Source organism: Rhamphochromis longiceps, linkage group LG1 (assembly GCF_057381845.1).
Source record: "Rhamphochromis longiceps isolate RC_006_pf linkage group LG1, R_longiceps_female_GT1.1, whole genome shotgun sequence".
Taxonomy (NCBI): domain Eukaryota; kingdom Metazoa; phylum Chordata; class Actinopteri; order Cichliformes; family Cichlidae; genus Rhamphochromis; species Rhamphochromis longiceps.
The window spans coordinates 14900547-14923028 of NC_140557.1; the positions used below are offsets into that span (position 1 = coordinate 14900547).

The 22482-nt window shown below is 40.8% G+C and overlaps 1 protein-coding gene across 1 annotated transcript in view; it reads left to right on the plus strand.

Annotated features, from left to right (window-relative positions):
• ush2a (Usher syndrome 2A (autosomal recessive, mild)) overlaps positions 1-22482 on the plus strand; it is a 228389-nt gene that overhangs the window by 83753 nt on the left and 122154 nt on the right. Inside the window, exons 27-36 of the mRNA XM_085395310.1 lie at positions 1022-1128; positions 2467-2590; positions 14692-14822; positions 17970-18096; positions 18949-19050; positions 19339-19527; positions 19960-20090; positions 20196-20475; positions 20960-21184; positions 21803-21883. Of these exons, the coding sequence (XP_085251436.1) occupies positions 1022-1128; positions 2467-2590; positions 14692-14822; positions 17970-18096; positions 18949-19050; positions 19339-19527; positions 19960-20090; positions 20196-20475; positions 20960-21184; positions 21803-21883 (1497 nt within the window). The remainder of the gene's footprint in view (positions 1-1021; positions 1129-2466; positions 2591-14691; positions 14823-17969; positions 18097-18948; positions 19051-19338; positions 19528-19959; positions 20091-20195; positions 20476-20959; positions 21185-21802; positions 21884-22482) is intronic.

Sequence of the window (22482 nt, forward strand, 5' to 3'; positions counted from 1 at the left end):
CTCAATATCAATAGACTGGTAAGCTATCGATTGGCAGTAATTTATGGTTTGATGTGCCAAGATGAGGCGCCAAACAAGCTGTCCACTTTGCTTTTAAGGGCTCTGTTAGAAGTCACACTAAAGATAATCCGCATGGTTGTCACTGAAAGCTAATTTACTCCTACCACGAACCATTTAGACAATTACTGAAACACACCCACACATCTAAAGAGAAACACTACAATGAAAGGACACTTAATGCACACACACACACACACACACACACATCTTTCCCATCTCTACACCGGTCTATCACTTGCTATGCTTTTCCTCCATTCCTATAAATCTGTCCTCCCTATATCAGCTAGTCTCTGGTAGATTTATTTATGTTATGTATTAAAACTGCTTCTCCAGTACCTTACAGTATGTTTCAAAGAGACATTTAATTTAACACCTTGAGTGAGCGAAGGAAATTAAATTGATCTTCTATTAAATGAAAATGGGACTTTTGTGTAGCCTGAAAGAAATAAGCTTCTACTGAAGGAAAGCCCAATCACACAAGATGTATTTATTCTTAATGTGTATGAATGTTTTTTGGGTAAATTAGCTGTGGTTAGCTTTTTACATAGACATTTTTTTGCAGAGAAACAATGTATTACAACACCACAGCTCTGTAGTAAAAGAGCACTGATACTGAACTGGCCTGCCTTCAGTCCAAACCTGCCACCCGTTGAGAACATTTAGTTTAATTTGCAAATAAAAAACTTGACAGAAGATGCCCTGACTGTTGAGCAACTGAAATTCTATATCAAGCAAGAGTGGGAAACCATTTCGCTTTCAAAACCACACCAATTGTCTTCTTCATTATTAAACACTTGGAAAATGTTCAAAGAAGAGGTCCTACCAAATAAAAAATAAGCACACACCTTTTTCAAATTTTTTTGAAAAGTTTCATCATTTACAATACAATGGCTTCATATTTCATTGATTTAACATTCACTTTCTGTTCATCCTTTCCGTTTCTTTACTTTCTGCTTCTCAGCACCTTCAGGATTGTCTTCACCTCGATTATATCCAGAAAATGAAACTACCATTCAGATAGAGTGGGACCCCCCTGCCCAACTTAATGGACCATACCCTCTATATCAGGTAAGAGCACTGCCCTACACTCAATTCAATTCAATTTTATTTATACAACGCAAAAATCACAACAACAGTAGTGTCAAGGTTCTTTATATTGTATAGTAAAGACCCCACAATAATACAAAGAAAACAGAGAAAATCCCAACAATCATATGACCCCCTATAAGCAAGCACTTTGGCGACAGTGGGAAGGAAAAACTCCCTTTTAACAAGAAGACACCTCTGGCAGAACCAGGCTCAGGGAGGGGCGGCCATCTGCCACGACCGGTTGGGGGTGATTGGATAAAGACAGGACAAAAAATATGCTGTCGAAGAGAGACAGAGATTAACAATAACTAATAATTAAATGCAGAGAGGTTTATAAACACACTCAAGAAGAAGAAGGACTCAGTGCATCATGGGAATCCCACAGCAACCTAGACACATGATCCAACCCTAACTACATGCTTTATCAAAAAGGAAAGTTTTAAGCCTAATCTTAAAAATAGAGAGGGTTTCAGTCTCTCGAATCCAAACTGGAAGCTGGTTCCACAGAAAGGGGACCTAAAGCCTGAAGGCTCTCACTCCTATTCTACTTTTACATACTCCAGGAACCACAAGTACGCCTGCAGGTTATATGATACTATGAGGTCATCAAGGGTGTCTGTCTTTGTTTGCAGCTAAACAGAAATTCACAGTAATAAATAACTGTTTTCATCTATTGCCTTGCCTAGACCCATGCTAGCCACAAGCATGACTGTAGATATGGCCTAAATTAAGTTGAAAAGTTGGCACTCATGTGTGTGGTTCCCAGGGGCTAAAGCTAATGCTACCAGCATGTCAGTGTTTTAAAGTCTAAATCATTCCATACTTGAACAAAGTTAGCTAAGATTCTGTGTTTTCTCACTGGCACAGACTACATTACTTTCTTTTCATGCTGGCAGTGAGAAATAACCCCAGTGTGTGTCTTTGTTTGTCATCTCATCATTCACACTGTGTGTACGTAGAAATCATGAGAACTTCCTGCCTATGATTCCACTGTTTATTCTCTGCCACACAGGTTATGTCTAAAATAGAGGAATAATATTTCTGATACTGAGATTCATGGGAAGTAGTAAGAAAGAGGATCTGTGCCATGTTGAGAGTGCAAGCCCACATGGCCCTAAGTGTTTTAATGGATTTGATATACACATGGTCATCTAAAAACAAAAAAAATCTGCTCAGTTTATTATTTTTGGAAAATTTTAGTATGTGATTTTATACTAAACACAATTAACTACAATTTATGACTGCAGTTATAATTTGAGTACTACCACTATGCTAGATACCAGATATTTATACATTATCATATTTTGGTTTTTTGAGGTGGAAAGGTCAGATGTCTCTCTCTCTGACCCGCAAGATCCAGTTGTCAGAGGAACAAGATTTTCTGGAAACAGTTACTATCAGTTCCCCAGTGACATCCTTCCCAGCAACACCGATTTTACAGGTAAGAAATTATGTTTAGATGAGTGCAGGTGTCTGTCTATTAGTAAATAGACGGTATGTATATGTGCATTTCTGTGTACTGTGCATGGGAGTATGTGACAGGGTGTGTACATACGTCCCTGTGTTTTTTAGTGTACAGTGACTGCACTGTCTCTTCTTCTCAGTGTTCAAGTGACATTCCTTTAGAATGACTTCCCCAGTCATCTTAAAGGACAATTATCTTTCTGTTTACCAGCATCATTAGAGGGCTGAGCTGCACAGCCAAACATGTTCTGCTTCATCTGAGAACATCACCCAGTCTGACGCTCATAATTAATGACTGCTGATACTAATCAGTGGGATTTGAGCAAGCAAAGCTCTATGATGCCACTTGAGATTACTTCACTGTCCCACACAAACCTTTTGTCACCAGTAATGTATTTTGGTGTTAAGAGAATACCTTTCCAAGATATTTTAATACTGTGTCATAAAAAGTAAAGAAAAAAAATCTGTGGCCAAGCAGTTTTTCCTAAATGTATGACATATTTCTGGCTTTGAGTAGATTAAAGTTTTCAAATGTGATTCCCTCTATAATCCAATTTTGCTTGATCTAAAATACCAAAGTACAGTATGTTTGCAGTCCATAAAGTAGGCATCCATGTACTCCACATCTTCCATGTTCATGTTCTGAATCTGAAGTTTTAATAGACTTTGTTATGGAGACATATCATATGAAACACTCAGAGAGCAGGCTGGTGTTGCTTTTGCCTTCACTTCAATACTAAATAAGTAGTAACTCAATCCTAGAAGTAAGCTTAATTATTGTGATTGATCAACAAATTCGGCAATCATTTAACATGAAATTCACATTTCCCACAACATTTAATTTCTTATAATGGTTGATTAGACTACTGTGAGAAGGATGTTCTGTTTAGGCTGTACACATTTGTAAAAATTCAAATATTATAAGCTATTTTAGTATATATATATATTTTTTTGATTTTGTAATTGCTTGTTCTTTCCATGCATATACTAAAAGGATGAGTAGTCTCTAAATGTTATGACTAATGCCGGTGTTAACATAGATGTGGCTGAACACAGTGTAAGTAAAACAATATTTATTAAATATAATTTATAAAGCTCACAGTTCAGACAGGATATTTTAAGTATATCTCTGGTCTCCTTTTTGACTTCTGCTGCTTTAATTTACTTCCTTAACATGTCATTTTGTGTACTGTGTTTTATTTTTGCAAACAATTGGTTATTAATATTAATACTGCTTTATTTCATGTTTTTCATGAAAGGCAATTGAATTCTTAAAATACTGAGCGAGTGCGCGGTCAGAAAAACCCGACCAACCTGTCTCCTATATTGTTTTGTTGCTTCTTAATTTTACTTACTGAGTCGTGTATTTTTATCCCAAAGCAAGGAATTCAAATTTTTGATCTCATCATTGCTTCTCCAGTACAAAGGTAAATAGATCTCTCTAAATGCTGCCAGCAAATAGATGATGACTTTTTGTTATTGAGGGGCGCTTCTCATCTCCTCTGCTCTCCTCCTTCATAAAGGGTAATGGATCAGACAATCACTTTCAGACCGGATCTATTCTGGACCATCAATGTGTCGGCAGTCCTCAAACCATCGCCCTTTTACAACCATCAATACTAATAGCATCATCTACAGACAATTATTCCCATCGAAGCGCACGGAACAGCGAACAAATCAAAGCCAAATTAGATTATGAATGTAATGCAGTGTAATGCCCCCTCGAGAGTCAATTGATCAAAAAGGGGAGACTCGTCAATCGTTTTGTCTTGTGGAAACCTTGCAACTCAAGCAATGACAAATGTAACATTTTTCTATGTGCTGAATGTTTGCACAATATTTATCTGTTCAGGTGGACTGCGCCATACCCCACGACGCATGTCACAAAGATTTTATAAAGTGTTCCTTAGAATTGACGTCCTTTTACATCTAAAGGGAACTTTTTGTTTTGGCCTAGCAGCATTGATGCCTCAGAAGATCGTGATGTGCCTTCTATATGAAACAACAAATCATAATTTTTCTCTGTCAGCGTCATACATCATCTTAGGAATATTAATATTTATTGAGGTTCCTCAAGCTTTCTATATCCTACATGCAAACTAAGGGCACATCATTGAGCAGGGTCAATATTCTACATGTTAAATCTTAGTTAAGGTTGAGGTTATCTAGCATGTATTTGCCCTTTCACCTGTTACCTTATGGCCACTTTATTAAAAAATATAAAGATATATTTTTGCCAAATAGGTTCTTTTCCATGTGCAATTACTGTGATAGGAGTGCATGTTTCCATAAATGAAGTCTGGTCGCGTGTGTTTAAAGATGCTTCTTAAAGCTTAATAAGAAGCATTAAGTCAATATTTCCCTCACTGAATCTTACTTTAGATAAAACAAGATTATAACTATATGCAGTCATGCTACAATATGAATAACCTCGTAAGTGCTTGTTTCAAGAAATCCATGTTACTTCATTCATCTTATTTATTATGTTTCTGTGTCTAGAACTCTCCTGACTTTCTGCTGTCCATGCTTATATTTGAATTAAGGACATTGGCTCTCAGTTAAGACAGGCATATGTTATTATTTATAAAATAATGTATTTAAATTGAAATGGGTCAAAATAGATTACACAGTCCTCTCTCCTCACTTTAGTAATTCTTCATTGGGCCTGAAATGGGCTGTTTGAAATGCAGATGACGTTCTGCTTATATTTTTGCTAATCCAGATGCATTTCTTTAACCCACATTAAATGAAGAGAGATGAAACATCACACAAATATGTTAGGGGAAAAAAAATTAAAAAATGAATGCAGGAACAAATAGACTTGGATAATATCCAGACACATCTTAAACAGCACATTGTTGCAATAGCTGCTACTGCAACAACTAAGCAGGAAAGAGGGAAATGTTAAATGATACAAATTATTTTTCCCTAATTAATATGATTGATTGCCAGGCACTGACGTTGAGAAGGAGAGGGGGAGAAATGTGTGAAGGGAAAGTTTGCACAGACATCATTAGTTTTTCCCCATTTAAAGATTAATCAGAAGAGGCTGGGCTCTTTAATTCTGTCATTTGTATATTTAATGGGCTGCTGCAGAATCTATGGGTGTAATTAGCTAGCTGCCGCACTCTCATTAATACGCCAGGCTCTGATTAATGCCAGCAGAGAGCTAACATGACTGGAGTTATTCAGGTTATGTTGTGTAGATGATTACGCACAACCTCCACTGTTTACTGAGACAGAGAGGAGAAACAATGCACATGAAAGAATACTACCTAATAAATAAAACTACTTAAAACTGTAAATGGCTCAACATAACTAAGTGTTAATGTTTCATATTGTGGAATATAACATGAATCTTCTCGTTTGATTAGGTAACGAGAGTACAACACAGTGCACTGTTTAGAATTAATAATTCATTTTGAAATGCTCCTTTAGTTTTAATTGATTTAAGAGTCGGTTTAAAAAACCGAACTATAACTCTTATTACTTAACATCAAGTTGATTGTGTAAATGTGGCTGGTTGTATGTGCTTATAGTTCACAAAATGTTTCTTGTTTCACTCGTGAAAAAACTGCTGTGTTTTTTGATCAAAGCAGCATTTTAGTTCTCGTATTCAGCATGTTGTAGAAAACGGTGAGGGAGCCTTTTGAGAGTGTGTTTCTTCCTTCGGGCAAACTTTATGACTGGCTCTTTACCTGGTCTTAGAGAAAAACCAAGTTGTCAGTGTGTTTGCACTCATTTTTGCATTGCAGAGTGGAATGAACATACTGTGTTTATGGTCCACTAGTAGGGTCCAACACCTTTCTCTGGTTTAATAAATTTGGATTTTTATGCTTCCAGTGAAAAGGAAATTTATAGTCAGAAACCCACTGAGCACACAGTGGGGAGAACCTTTCAAGTGCTGTTTTTTGCTTTGAGAAAAGACAACTAGAGAGGGGGTTCTTATCCCCCACTGCCCTCTCCGGAAAACAGTTTTGACAATAAATGCTTCATAACAAAGATCCCCTTTCTGTAGTACCTAAACTTCTAAACTTGAAATGTGTTATATAACAGGACTGGACCAAAACAATAAGTATTCACATAACGTAAAAACGTAAAAATAATTACTTTTCGGGGGGAAAAAGCACATTAGAAATATTAAGTAATTCATGTTGGAGTATATTAGTCGTCTTAACATTTCATTAACTGAAGTCGTTGCCTTAAAAATTTTGTGTATACTATTGTAAAACATAAACAGCAACAATTCTTCTGTGCATGTGTTTGACCGTGTGTGGCTTTATTATGCATTCTCTGTAAGTGCTTGCTGGGGTATTGTGTTTGTTCGATCGCACAGTGAAAGCGCTTGTGTGTATATGTGCCGCTTTGTCTATAAGTGTGTGTCTCTCTGTGTGTGTCATTGTGCTGTATGCGTAACAAAATCACCTGTCATGGTGTGTGCTCAGGTTTGTCTGTTGATGGCTCCAAAGTGGTTGTCAGTGTGAAGTAGCACAAGTCCTGTGGGGAAATCTGAAGGAAGTATTGCTGAGCATGAGCAGTGTCACAGATGCTTTACATTTGAGCATGCTTGGATAACACTTTGACTATCACAAAAATGCAGACTCACACAAAAACTGTGTACAAAATCTGTACATACCCTTAATTTTCCTTACACGTTTACTTCCATGTATGGCTTCAGGAATTTATTGACACACTATATGAATTATCAGATTTTTTTATGTAATTTATCCATCCATCCATCCATCCTCATCCGCTTTGTCCGGGGCCGGGTCGCGGGGGCAGCAGCCTAAGCAAAGAGGCCCAGACCTCCCTCTCCCCAGCCACCTCCTCCAGCTTATCCGGGGGAACACCAAGGCGTTCCCAGGCCAGCCGAGAGATATAATCTCTCCAGCGTGTCCTGGGTCTGCCCCGGGGCCTCCTCCCGGTGGGACATGCCTGGAACACCTCACCCAGGAGGCGCCCAGGGGGCATCCTTGTCAGATGCCCGAACCACCTCAGCTGGCTCCTTTCGATGTGGAGCAGCAGCTGCTCTACTCTGAGCCCCTCCCGGATGGCCGAACTTCTCACCCTATCTCTAAGGGAGAGGCCAGCCACCCTTCGGAGGAAGCTCATTTCTGCCGCTTGTATCCGCGATCTCCTTCCTTTGGTCACTACCCACAGCTCGTGGCCATAGGTGAGGGTAGGGACGTAGATCGACCGGTAAATTGAGAGCTTCGCTTTTACACTCAGCTCCCTCTTCACCACGACGGACCGGTGCAGCGTCCGCATTACTGCAGCTGCAGCCCCAATCCGTCTGTCGATCTCCGGCTCCCTTCTCCCATCACTCGCGAACAAGACCCCGAGATACTTGAACTCCTCCACTTGGGGCAGGAACTCATCCCTGACCCGGAGTGGGCACTCCACCCTTTTCCGGCTGAGAACCATGGCCTCAGATTTGGAGGTGCTGATCCTCATTCCCGCTGCTTCACACTCAGCTGCGAACCGTTCCAGTGCGAGCTGGAGGCCCTCACCCGATGAAGCCAACAGAACCACATCATCTGCAAAAATCAGAGATGAGATTCTGAGGCCACCAAAGCGAAAGCCCTCCGCCACTTGGCTGCGCCTAGAAATCCTGTCCATAAAAATTATGAACAGAACCGGAGACAAAGGGCAGCCCTGGCGGAGCCCATCACCCACCGGGAACGAGTCCGACTTATTGCCGGCAATGCGAACCAAGCTCTTGCAACGGTTGTATAGGGATCGAATGGCCCGTAGCAATGGGCCAGACACCCCATATTCCCGCAACACCTCCCACAGGACACCCCGAGGGACACTGTCGAATGCCTTCTCCAAGTCCACAAAACACATGTAGACTGGTTGGGCAAACTCCCATGCACCCTCAAGTATCCTGGAGAGGATAAAGAGCTGGTCCAGTGTTCCGCGACCAGGACGAAAACCGCATTGTTCCTCCTGTATCCGAGGTTCGACTAACGGACGAACTCTCCTTTCCAGCACCCTGGCATAGACTTTCCCAGGGAGGCTGAGGAGTGTGATCCCCCTGTAGTTGGAACACACCCTCCGGTCCCCTTTCTTAAAGATGGGGACCACCACCCCGGTCTGCCAGTCCACAGGTACTGCCCCTGATCTCCACGCAACATTGCAGAGGCATGTCAACCAGGACAGCCCTACAACGTCCAGAGCCTTCAGGAACTCGGGGCGGACCTCATCAACACCAGGGGCTCTGCCACCAAGGAGTTGTTTAACTGCCTCAGTGACCTCGCCCCCGGAAATTGGCGGGTCATTCCCCTCATCCCCAGACTCTGCTTCCTCCTCAGAAGACGTGTCAGTGGGATTAAGGAGGTCCTCGAAGTATTCCTTCCACCGCCTGACAATTTTCTCAGTCGACGTCAGCAGCGCTCCGCCAGCACTATACACAGTGCAGGTAGAGCACCACTTTCCCCTCCTGAGACGTCTGACGGTTTGCCAGAATCTCTTCGAGGCAGTCCGAAAGTCTTTTTCCATGGCCTCTCCGAACTCCTCCCACACCCGAGTTTTTGCTTCAGCCACTGCCCGAGCCGCATTCCGCTTGGCCTGTCGATACCTGTCGGCTGCCTCCGGAGTCCCACAGGCTAACCAAGCCCGATAGGACTCCTTCTTCAGCCTAGTGGCTCCCTTCACCTCTGGTGTCCACCATTTGGTTCGGGGATTACCACCACGGCAGGCACCAACCACCTTGCGGCCGCAGCTCAATGCAGCAGCTTCGGCAATGGAGACGCTGAACATGGTCCATTCGGACTCAATGTCCCCAGTCTCCCTCGGAATGCTGTTGAAGCTCTGCCGGAGGTGTGCGTTGAAGATCTCGCGGACTGGGGCCTCTGCTAGACGTTCCCAGCACACCCTCACTACGCGTTTAGGTGCACCAGGTCTGTCCAGCGTCTTCCCCCGCCACCTGATCCAACTCACCACCAGGTGGTGATCAGTTGACAGCTCAGCCCCTCTCTTTACCCGAGTGTCCAGAACATATGGTCGCAGGTCTGCTGATACGATTACAAAATCGATCATCGACCTACGGCCTAGAGCGTCCTGGTGCCACGTGCACTTATGGACACTCTTATGTTCGAACAGGGTGTTCGTTATGGCCAAACTGTGATTAGCACAGAAGTCCAATAACAGAGCACCGCTCGGGTTCAGATCAGGGAGGCCGTTCCTCCCAATCACGCCCCTCCAGGTCTCGCTGTCGTTACCCACGTGAGCATTGAAGTCTCCCAGCAGGACAACAGAGTCTCCAGGTGGAGCACCCTTTATGTAATTTAAAAAAGAAAAAATTATTTCATTTATTTCATTTAACAGCCCCTAAATCAGAAGAATTACAGTTTCGCTACACTGATATCTTTCACTCTGTAGGATTTTCTGGCATTAGATCTGTGTTTTTTAACTGTGCTTTCACCAACACATAGTATGAAAGCATGTTTGGCCCTTGAGTCTGTCTCCTCTCCATAGGACTGGTGGAGAGTGGGTGTATATATGCAATAACTATGTACTATGTAAAACACACATTTATATTGACTACATTTTTTTGTGTATTGTCTACACTTTTGTATGCACAAAACTGCAGCATTAGAGAAGTTAAACAGGTACACAAGCAAGATGCAGGAAAAAGCATGATTGAAAAAAATGTGTGTGTGAGTGTGTGTGTGTTTTAGATGCAAGGTTAAAGAAAATACTGAGAGGGGGTAATATGTGTAGAAAAGGAGAAAGAAAAGGTAATAAAGAAGGAGAGAGGTTAAAAGCAGAAGAAGGAAAAAGGGTTTACGAGAGTAGGTTAAGGAGGGGTAATGTAATGGTCGTGAATGTAAATGACACATGCCTGCTTGATGTACAAAATGCCCGTCCACTGTGAAGAAGTTTTATTAATTTTCTTTGGATACTACTACAGTCTTTACTGGGTTTATGTCTGTGTAGAGTAATTCATGATTATCATCAAATTCTTAATCAATATGTGGATGGACCTCCACACACGGCGTTGCACGTTGAAGGCTGTTTATTTTCATTGTGTTCCACAATACGCTTTCTTTGGTAGAGCTTTCCAGCTGTGTCCTTCTACTCTGCACACACCGCTCTCTCGTCAGGTCCCAGTATTGTACTGAAATAGGGATTACATGACCAGGCGATGAAGAATAGCTGTGTGGGTCACCCTCTCCTGACACCACACCCTGAACCAACTGCTACACCCCTCCCCTACAGCTGAGCCAGATACCACACCCCGCCACATACCCCCATCACCCACCTTAGGCCAGTAAGCCATCTGCACCTGGTCCATCAGGCGCTAGAAGGTGGCTGGGGCTACAAACAAGCTGAACGGAAGTGTGAGAAACTGGTAAAAACTGTATGAAATGGAGAAGGCTGTTTTTCCTTAAATACTCTAGACACTGGAATTTGCCAGTAGCCCTTGGTAAAATCCAGCGTCATGAAAAAGCAATTATTGTCTAACCAGTCCAGGCAGCTTATGAGAGATGAGATGGTCATCACAATGGAGGGAGGTGGGAATAGTGGAGTTTGGCACCTCCAGCCCCAACTCATCTCTCTCCTTTACCCTTTACCACTCACCAGAGAAGTGGTTTCAAGCTCTCTCTGTGCTTTGAGGAGGTTGAGGTGATATATTTGTGTGCCTCCTCCCCTGTTAGACCATACCACTTCATAGCCTACATCCCCCACCTGCCATGTGATCACAAAGCCTCCTTGCCATTTGCCAAGTAACTTTGAGCTAGTAGAGGGGAGTAATATAAGCACTTTGTCTCATAGTGAAAATTGTCTGACTCTAGTCTTATCCACCCGCTCCACCAGCCAGTCAGTCTGAGGGTGGTAGATGCTGGTCCAAACAGATTTAATGCCCAGTAATTCATACAGCTATTTAAGTGTGCGAGACATGAACGAAGTGCCTCTGTCAGTCAGTATCTCTTTTGGGATGCCAACTTGGGAGATGACCTGAAACAGCCAAATGAGGTCCATGCTAATGCACTCAAGGTGCAAAGGCACTTTTGGGAAGGCCAGCTGAGTGTGTTCCTCTTCTGTGTGAGCATCACGACTCACTCAATAAAGCCTATCTTTAATCAATATAAAATGTGGGTAGGCCGACGCCGTGTCAGGGTGCACCATGTGACCATCAGTTCTTATCACTTGGTCAAAGGCTGAGTGTACAGTAAGGTGCCATCACAAGGCTGCTCTAGTGAAAAATCTTCGGTGGAGTGAATCACTGAAGCCGGTGGGGCCTCATGAGGAGGCCCTGCCATCTCCTTCTCTCCAGAGTCAGAGTCACCGCTGAGTGCAGTGCAGACACTACACACCACTAAAGGTTGTGAACACATGCCCACACACTGCCCCAACAGGTTATTAAACCCCGGCCAATCTGTTCTCAAGTTGAGAGCGCCACCTAGGCTTTGCCAGACAGCAGCACCCACTCCTCCTCAGGTCAGCGGCATGCTTCTGCTGTATCCTGAAAGACATTTCCCTCTACATGGGGGAGTAGATGCGGGACAGAGGAACCAGCCCAACACATTTGTCTGGCGCTCAGACTGGTCATGTAGCTATTCCAACACCGCTGCTTGCTCCCAGTACATGGCCACCTGCTCCTATAGTTCATCTGTTTTTCAGATTCTACATGACATGATATTTTCATTTCTGATTTGAACCACTTTTGTATATTAAGTCAGATGCAGCTCACACAGTTTTCCAATGTGGCCTCAGTCCAAACAATCCAATTAGAAGGTAAATGTTTCCGACTGTCATCTGACCAAAGTGCTTTGCCACAAGTGGAGATGTGCTGGCAGATGTAGCACTTGACATTCTCAAATTTATTTCAGGAAAACTCCTCACGTTGTGATCCCAACACGCTCCAGCTCCACATCTGCATAAACCTCCATATCAACTAATGCATGAAACCCTACAGATTGACTTCAATGGCTCCTTCTATGGTTATTTCTACATAACAGCTAGTTCGGACTACCTTTATTTTAGTTTTGTTTTTTTCTATAGTCATGTGTGGTATACTTATGTTTTTAAGATATATAAAAACAACTCAAGTCTTTCTTTTTGCTTCTTGCAACCATCTACAGGATAACAATAGATCCAGTTACAAAAAGCAAGAAAAGACTTCAAAACTGTGTAAAAAGGTTGAGATCTGAGCTCTGATAATCTGTATTCATTTTGAGTTTTCTGTATAGTGTCTGACTTCTCTCTGTTTTAAGAGAATTCACACACTAATTATTTTGCAAACACTTGCTTCTGATGAACCCTGGACTGACTGCATTGGTCTCCTCAGATCTTCCCACATGTCTGTTCTCTACTGAGACAGACAGAGCTGAAGAAACACACATACTCACAGACACACACATAAACCTTCTTGGTTTGTGTGGTTATGTGGATCTAGTAGTGGATTAAGATCAAATCTCTGATCCATGGTAACATGACAAGGCAGCACGCTGGATGAATGTTTCGTGTGTGTGTGCACGTGTGTCTTAAAGGCTCTGCTGGCCTAAGAACCTCCAAATTTCCCACATTACTAAAATGCAAGGATTAATTCTGAATATTCCTCATCATTTGTTTTGTCAGATCCCAAATCCATTGTCATTTTAGGTGATATGATTTTTTAGGCTTCTCCAATTGAAAATAGCGTAACTGAGAATTATCTGAAAAAGGTAGAATTCAGACATTTTAGCAGTTTAGCATTTCCCTATGAGTTTTTAAGTTCTGAGCCACCAATCTTCTGACAGATTAATGCTACATGTATAACTTGAAAATGTAGGAAAGCAATAGAAACTTTTCCTAACACAATTATTGATAAAATGCTGTTTTGAAGGTGGCAACTAAACCGGCCAAAAATTTGGGGATTCAGAAAATGATCAATTTAATTTCATGTTTAATTTCTATCAAAACTTCAGTTTGTTGTGTTATCATATTTTCTCTCTTAACCCTAGTCTTTGACACTTTAAAGACTTCTCTGTTAACTACTTTATCCTACAAGGATAAAGAAAGGAAGGCTGTGGTATCATGAGATAAAAGCAAGACATTACAAGTGAAAGCTTCCAAAACTGTGGAAGCAGGTGTGTCTTCTAAGATCAATCTTCATGTTTTCCCTGAAGTATCTTAGTGGTAAGATTATCCTAGACGGCTGGCTTACACAGGAAATGAGGTCAGCTTAGAGATTTAGTGCTGTTGGGAAACAGTTATTTTGATAGAAATGTACATTTATCAGTCTTCCTCTTTCTTTTTTACTTAATGGAAGCATTATGTGAGTACATGACGTCTCAGACTGGGGTTTAAACAATCCCTGCAGAGTCCTGTTGGTTCTTGTGACAGTGTGCGTGTATATATACAGCTGTGAAAAAGAAAGACTTCACAAGACTCTTTTGTATGTGATATGGTAAAAAGCTAAGCACGCCACCTGATTCAGTAGTTTGTAGAACCACTTTTGGCAACAAAACACTGTAAAAACAATGTAACTGTAGTCTGTATGAATTTTTGGCTCATTCTTCTTGACAGCATTTTCTCAGTTCATAGAGATTTATGGGCATTCGTCTATGGACAGCATTTCAGTTGACTTAAGTTCTGGACTTTGGACTCTGCCATTGCAACATTTAGATTATTTTCTTTTCAGTGATTCTATTGTAGATTCATTAGTGTGCTTGGGATGACTTTAAAATACTTTAATATACAGTTCATGGTCAATGAGTCCTCAGTTCCGCTGGCTCCACTCCCACCGTGCTTGATATTTGGTATATGATGTGCATTATGGCCAAACATCTCCCACCTGAAGCCTTTAAACCAGGAAATTGCCCAAACGTCTGCTTTTATAGAGATGACCACACTTACTGATGATCAGTTAATCAAGTGCATTTAATTAATTTAATGACCCTCTTTATCTTGATGCAAGCAGTGAGGGTTTTATATAAAATACATGCTGTAGGCAACCTGAACTTTCTGTGGTCAGCTTTAACACTGAGATAATGTGTAACTCGGAATTAAAATCCTCTTTTAGGCTGTCTCTCTCTTTTACTAAATGTCCATCTCCCCCATCTTGTTCCTTGTCTCCCTTTGTATCAGGTGTTGAGCTGAGTTTTAAGACTCGGGCCCCTGATGGCCTGCTACTCTGCAGCTTCTCTCCAGGAAATCAGGAAGAGTTTTTGGCTGTTCAGATAAAAAATGGACGGCCCTACTTTTTGTTTGACCCACAGGTAGGTAATGTGTTTCAAAAGCGTCTCTGCATAATTGAAACATTTAAATTACGCCGTACTACAACATACATTTTGTTTGCTGCTGTATTTATCTGTATTTACTGATTGTGTATTTTTGTCTAACACCTGATTTTTTTTCCCATTTAATTCTACTCCTTATACCTACTCACTTTTCTCACCTGTGTTTTTCTTTCCTTCTGTATTGCTCTCTCTCCAAGTCTCTTCCATTTTCTCTCTCACTTTCTCTCATCTAATAAATGTGATCTGTAGCCCCTCATTGGTTTCTGTCAGGGAGGCAGGGAAAGGGGAAAAACTTTGAAAGTGTGTCAACGTTTGAATTGGACTGCAATTAACTCATTCCCTGCAGTCACCACGCGCGAATACCAATTGCAAGCTAATTAAGCTTTGCACCCATGCACGCACACATACACACACTCATACACATGCACACAGCCACACAGCCTGACTTTCCTTATCCATCCATACAGACGCATGTAGAAGGGTTAAAGAGTCAACGACTTCGATGATGAAAGTGATGATGGGAGATGATTACACATACTTCCATCAGGCCACCAACTAATTACACACTCAAACAAACATGCACATACACACTTTAGTTTCTCATTAGTATCATTGTGCAATATTTTATCAAAAACTCTTCATCAAAATGTAACTATGGGTTATATCTGTCTATGCAGATGGGTGTATGTCACTGAACAGATCATTGACTATCACTGTTGATTAGTGTGTCTGTGGTTATGTTGCTAGATGTGTGATGGAGTGTATGTGTATCTTCTCCAACTGGGTTGATTCCTTTGTTTAGGCTAGTTTGGAGTAATTAACAGTAGGAGTGGAGTCATGGCTTATTAGTGTTCCCCTAGATACATATAGCTGGGCCCATTACTTCCCCCTATTAGCCTGTTGAGCTAGCCTAATGGGATTACCAATGCAGGGGGGAGGGGGTAATTTAGCATGACACAGGCAGGTGATATGCTCATAAATGCGTGCACATGTGAGCTGCCACACATGCACTTATATCGCAGCTCAAGAACATTTAAGAAAGCATTCACTCAAAATGTAAAAGAGGCAGTTTATACTTTATTGATGCAGGTGAGTAGTGGTTAATGTGTCAGCAACTAGCTATAAATGTACAAGTGCATCCATGCATGGAGCTGTGGTGTCTGTCACATAATGCCAAACATGCGGCGTTTTTCAGACTCAGACTGGTTTAAAGGCAAGAGGTGTTTCTTTGCAATGGCCATAAAAAATTATGGCAAGTTATGACTTTATTCTTTGTTGCTGATTATTATTGTTTTGTCCGATATCACTTATTTGATAGGTCTAGTCATTTTATTATCAGGGCAGGAATCCTGGCAGTTTAGTAATATTATCAACAAAAGAGGAAATTAAATAACTAAAGATTTACTGACATAATGGAGTAAAAAGTCGATCAACAGATGTTTTCAAATTTCAATTTAAGCTTGTGATTTATCCAGGTTTTTCTACACTGAAAACGGGTCTCATAAACTAAAAATCCAAACAATATTATTTTACAGCAACAAATGTCCAGGTAGCGTCTCTCAGTCTCTCAAAGTGTGCAAGTGTAGAGGCCCCACAAGTCATCTATGAGGTGCAGCACATCCAGATAAACCCTCTTTCGATCAGATGGTGACTAAAGGAAAAAGAAAAAAACTCAGAGCAACTTGTCTTCAGGTCAAACTTTATTCTCCCCACATATGCACTCCTTAGTTGTGAGCTAGTGAGACCATCAGACTTGAACTTGAGATGACAAAACTGTGTGAGGCTTTCTTTGACCATTTGTTCCATCTGTTCTTAAAAAAAAAAAGGTTAAATGCCAGTTTTAGTGTGTGAAGACTTGACTGACATGAGGACAGTAAGAAAGTTTAAACACAGATCTAAATGTCATCTGATGTAGAAGTGACAAACCACTTCATCCTTTGTCGCCTCCTCTCTGTTGAGAGATGGCCACACATGCACACACACCCCACACACATTTCCTTTTCATTCTGTCTGTCTCTTACATGTATTCAGAACACACATAAACACACCAAAACTTCATGCTCATATTGTGTTATAAGCTGCCAAGTATTTGCAGGAAAGTCACAGATGCAGCACTTTGGATAAGTGCTTTATATTATGTGTGTGTGTTGACTTCTTCTATCACATACTGTATATTAAAGAGATTGGGCATTGGGGCATCCAACAGTGGACACACACAAATCAAAGGATGACACCACCTCATCACCAGACCTTTGTTTCATCAAACTATTTGCTTTTAGCACACATATTGTCTGATCCTATAATTTTCCTCACAATATAAAATATCAGTGCTTTTCAGTAAAACCATCTTAAATCGAATGGTATTTATAAATTTATCTCAATATTACTATCCAGAAGAGTTGAGTGCCAATTGCTTCCACTACTATTTTACTATTCTTTGGGCAGGTGCTTGTTTTGTGTGTGTGTGTGTGTGTGTGTGTGTGTGTGTGTGTGTGTGTGTGTGTGTGTGTGTGTGTGTGTGTGTGTGTGTGTGTGTGTGTGTGTGTGTGTGTGTGTACGTGTGCGTTAGGAGTTTTAAAAAAATCAAGTAAATAGACTCCTCCCCCATTGTCTTGTTAAGTAGAGCTGTCTAGCAAAGTTGGTAAAGATGTCCGAGTCTGATATACTTTGGCATTCATACATTTATTGATCTCATCATTAAATCTTCATCACCACATGTGCGTCTGTGTAGATGTGTGCATCTACCCATACTTTTCTTTTACTACATTACTCTTTGGCTGCTTGCTAAAAGCTGATCACAACAATGATGTCATACTTAATAGGTAGCAAAAAGCCTTGTAACAACACTTTGATGGTTATATGTGCATGTTTGTGTCCTTTTGAAGATGATGTGTGTCTGTGTGATTGGTATCGCTGATCCTTGATTTTTAGTTAGAGTTTAAAGATTTACCTCATCCACGTGTTTTGCTATAGCTCGATCTGTGTCTTTTGAGCCAGCAATCTTAGGTTGTGTTAACTGATCTGTGATAGTTTGGGAAAAAATGTAAGTCAGTGGATATCCTCACACCATCAGTTCATTTGTGCTTGTGTCATGGGTTTCATGCGTGCTTGTGTTTATGTGTGTAGGGTTCAGCGGTGGCTGTGAGCGTACAGGGTGATGGAGGGCACCGCTACAATGATGGACAATGGCATAGTATTAGAGCAACGAGGCAAGGGGCCGTGGGAACAATCGTTGTAAACGATCAATACAGAGGTAACTCTCCTTGTATTCATACTGACCACTGTGTGCATCTGCTCCGTGTGTGGGTGTGTGTGTAATATGCTTATCTACATACATATATCTGGATGTGAATCTTGTGAGGCTGATGTTGATTGTCTGTGTTTTTCTATGTATATATTCTGTAAATCCCCCCACCCTGACTAGGAGATATTATCCAGGTTAATTCCACCCAGTCTGTGTATGATAACAAAAATATTACTGTATCGTATGTGACTAACCAGTTTCACAGCAATGCTCTTTGCTTGTCTGTTAAGCCACTTAGCACTGATCTATAAATATTTCAGTTATAGAAAGCACACCCAATCAAGTGATGAAATAATGTTGGGTTTACAGATGAGAGAAATTTTATTTAAAAAATTAAATCTATCTTTAGGCACTTTGTTACTAGCAGGCTGTTGCATATATGCATTCATTCACATTCATTTATTTTTGTAACAACAAAGTGATTTACGAAAAGCTATTAGCTGGAAACTTGGCGTGGTGTGCAGTGGCTTCTTAAAAATTCAGAGGAAATTGGACAAGTGGAGGACAAAAGAAGGAAAAACGATATCTATAGCAGAGGAACAGTCTCTGAAAGTCAGCAAAGACCTGAAGAATAAACATGGTTGCACCAAATATTGACTTTACTCATTAGAATTGTGCAAAATCTGTTTTTACCTTATATGCTTCCCTTATATGAGAGGTACATCTACATTTTCTTTCCATATATTTCACTGTTCCCCCTGTGCTTTTGTGTCTTAAATTATTCAATATAATAATATAATATTATGTATTCTTTTTATTCTCCACTTCCTCTCTTTTGCTTCTTATTTTCACCACCATCAGGAAGTGCAACAGCTTTAAGTGGTAGCACAATGATTGGTGAGAACATGGGAGTGTTCATTGGAGGGCTGCCAGAAAATTTCATTCTACTAAGACAGGATTCAGGTGGGTTTTCACCTACATATTAAAATCTTTCATGTGGCCACTGGATTATATGCATGTTTTCTGGCTATCTGATATATAATTTAGCGAGGTATACTGTAAGATGACTAGAGGTTTCTGGATCTGATTGAGAGTTGAGCTCATATTCATGCACAAATACTGTGTCTTCTTCCTCATGAAAATCCCTTATTTGACCTTGTGCCTCAAAATGTTGAATAGTCTTTGATTGGAAGTAACAAGTAAACATTTTTAATGTAATCTTATGACTTTTGTTTTTGCTTGTCTCACCAGGAGATGCCAGACTTGTGCGAAAGCGCTTCTCTGGTTGCCTCAGAGATGTGAGTTTTAAGATGTCCGACAGCCCCTCAGAGGAATGGCAAAGTCTTGACTGGGCAAAAGCCACAAAGAAAGTTGCAGTGTATGAAAGCTGGGAGGGATGTCCTCTTCAAACTGTGGATGGAGCCCATTTTCTGGGTCATGGTAGGACCGTAAAGTGCAAAAATAGCATACTGCTATGTTGAAAACCACATGATGTAGCAGCGTATCAGTTACAATAAGCATGAAGTGCTTGGTGCTGTGCAAATATGTGTTCAGATACAACTTTACACTCTTTTTAGTGCTCCTAATGCACTGTCAACACAACATATCTTAATAAGATGCTTGCCGCTGATGTTGGTGGTAATGAGTTTGTTTCATGTTGATAAATATGATGATAAGTTAATTGGCCTCTGTGTGAAAGATCAGGTTCATTAGTGTACATTTCCTCCATTACTGCTGTCTAAAAAGGCCAGCTCATACAGTCTTTCGTCTGTCACTTATGAATAGATGACGGGAAATTTAAATACCTTTTGCACGTTTTAAATTTGACTCGTTCTGCTGGTAAAACTGACACTTTTCTCCTCCTGGTTTCAGGTTACTTGGAATTGGACTCAGGTGTATTTACTGGAGGGCAGATCTTTGATATTTCTATGGACTTTAGGACAGACCAGCTGAATGCGCTGTTGCTCTTCACATACAACACACAAACTGAAGACTTTATGCTGGTAAAAGCAGAGACGTGTTTCAAATTATCGTACTAATGCTGAAAATACTCAAATGAATCTAATGACAGACTTTAACGTTTTCTTTACTGGTTTATATTTTTTAAGGTGGAGCTGGAAGCTGGTCTCTTGTCCTTCATTCTCTCCTCTGAAGGTCATGTGATTGAACTCAGCATGTGGGTGGGGCTTAGCTACTGCGATGGAGACTGGAAACAACTGTCATTGGCAAAACGCGGCTCGCTTATCTCAGCTGCTGTCAATGACTGGGCAGAGGAAGCAAGGGGAATGGGAGGAGCAGTGACGCTGAGAGTTGATTCACCATTATATTTGGGGGGCGTGCCACCAGAGCTCATACATTCTGCTCTAGACAGGCGAAGTCACAAACATGGTGAGATAACATGCACTGAGGTAGTATTTGCATGTCGCTCATTAAAGTGGCAGATGCCAAACCAAGAAAAATGTCTCATTTAGCTACAGTCTCCTATACAGTTCCTTGAATCTCATCATCAAGCATAGTATTTACATATTTTGAGCTCATTGTTTGGCTTTCTTTTCAGTTGGACAAGTTAAAGTACATTTATTTGCAGTTATAACTTGCCTGCTCTTCTGTGTAGCAGAAGAATCACTAAATTAATTAACTTTGACGCATAGCAATCATACTATTTGCTAACATTTGACTAAAATTTAAGAGCATTGTAAATTTGGCATCAGTAAACCTGTGGCATAATTATATGAGTCGGGAAATCCCATTTGACATGTAAAAAAATGGAAAATGCAATTTCCCTGATATAATAAAGATTCCTTCTCACTTTTGCTTCTACTTTTTATACTCTCTCTCTCTGCTTTATGTTTCCTTTTCTTACGTTTCACAGGTCTAGGAGGGTGTTTAAAGGATCTTACTATAAGAAGTGGTAACAGAAACCCTCCCATCAGCCAAAGTGTTAATCTCTCTGTTGCCTCACGCCGTTCTGTCAGAGTCTACTTAGATGGTTGTCCTACCAGTGAAAGCCGGTACAACTGCAGAGGAAACGATTCAGTCCTGGTGTACAGTGGAAAAAAGACTCAAGCCACAGATTATAATCTACAGCCTTTCACTGGTAACACCGCACAGTATACATACACAGTGTCAGCATTACGTTTGTAGGTGTGCTCAATCTTCAGGGAATGCATTAAAAAATAAGAATTATGAGAGTTTTTAAGTACTAAGTTACCAGTAGAGATATTGAGGTTCTATTTCATAACATATTTCATTGTTGAGTGTGTCACATTGAGAAAGCTTTGCCACAGTGTTGTTTTCATTCAAAAGTCTGTTGCTTTTTGTGTCACTGTATAGTTGCTTGATACATGAAGACCTATTTTTATGGCTTTGAGGCACAGCTTCCAGCTATACCATGTTAGCAGCTCACTCTAATTAGTAGTAATTGCTTTTACATCATCATGTTCTCTGATTAAAACTTACACTGGGGGTATTACTGTGTTGCAACATTATATTACTGACACAGAGATGAATACAAGCTAACCATCCAAGAAGTTCAAATAGAATTTATAGCTGGAAATTACATCACATTAGCTTTAAGAACATGTTATACTTTTAGTGCACTTTTTGTCAAACACAGTTTTGACTAAAACAGTTTTGCCTTGCCTCTGTTTTTTCCTCCCCCTATCCCTAATCCCTTTTCCTGTGTATGAAAACACACATACACATATATTTTAAGAGTACTTGTACAGGTTTGTGGCCTTGGCTGCAGGAGGCTGGGCGGCCGGACCTTGGGAAAGAGGACGCAGCCGAGGCAAAGGTAAAATGTCATTGTGTATGAGATCCTTATTATCATGCTGATATGCTGGCAGATGTTAGCAACAAAATGCATCCAAACACCCAAACTCTACAAGTGCAGTTATAGAATATAACCAGAGTCCTTTAAACGTGGTATCTGCTATAGTATTTTAGTTTGTTCAATGAGTTCTGTCTTGGAATTATATTCCAAAGACAAAGTTACTTGCAAAATGTTAAAAATTTTCCCTGACAGTCTGAAACAGAAGCTTAATTTTCTAACACTGATTTTCATGTTCAGCATGGTGAGGTGTGTTACTGTATGTTCACTTTGTTGTACTTTGTTCAGTAGAGTAAGTCTTTGATCTTGAGAGATTTTGGCTGTAAAACCACTGCTATGTTGTACAGTATGTGAGTAATCCAAAGCCAGTGAGTGATATTACATGTGCCTGACGGTATGAGAGATTGATAAGGCCTCTATAAAGGGCATCACAGTAAAAGGCTGTTAACCCAGAATGGCCTGTGTGGTCCCTTGTGTAATATAAAGCTCCTCGTTAGTAGTGAACAATACACTGGTAGGTCTCGGTACACCATACTATGACCAGAAAGAGGAATGGAGGATCA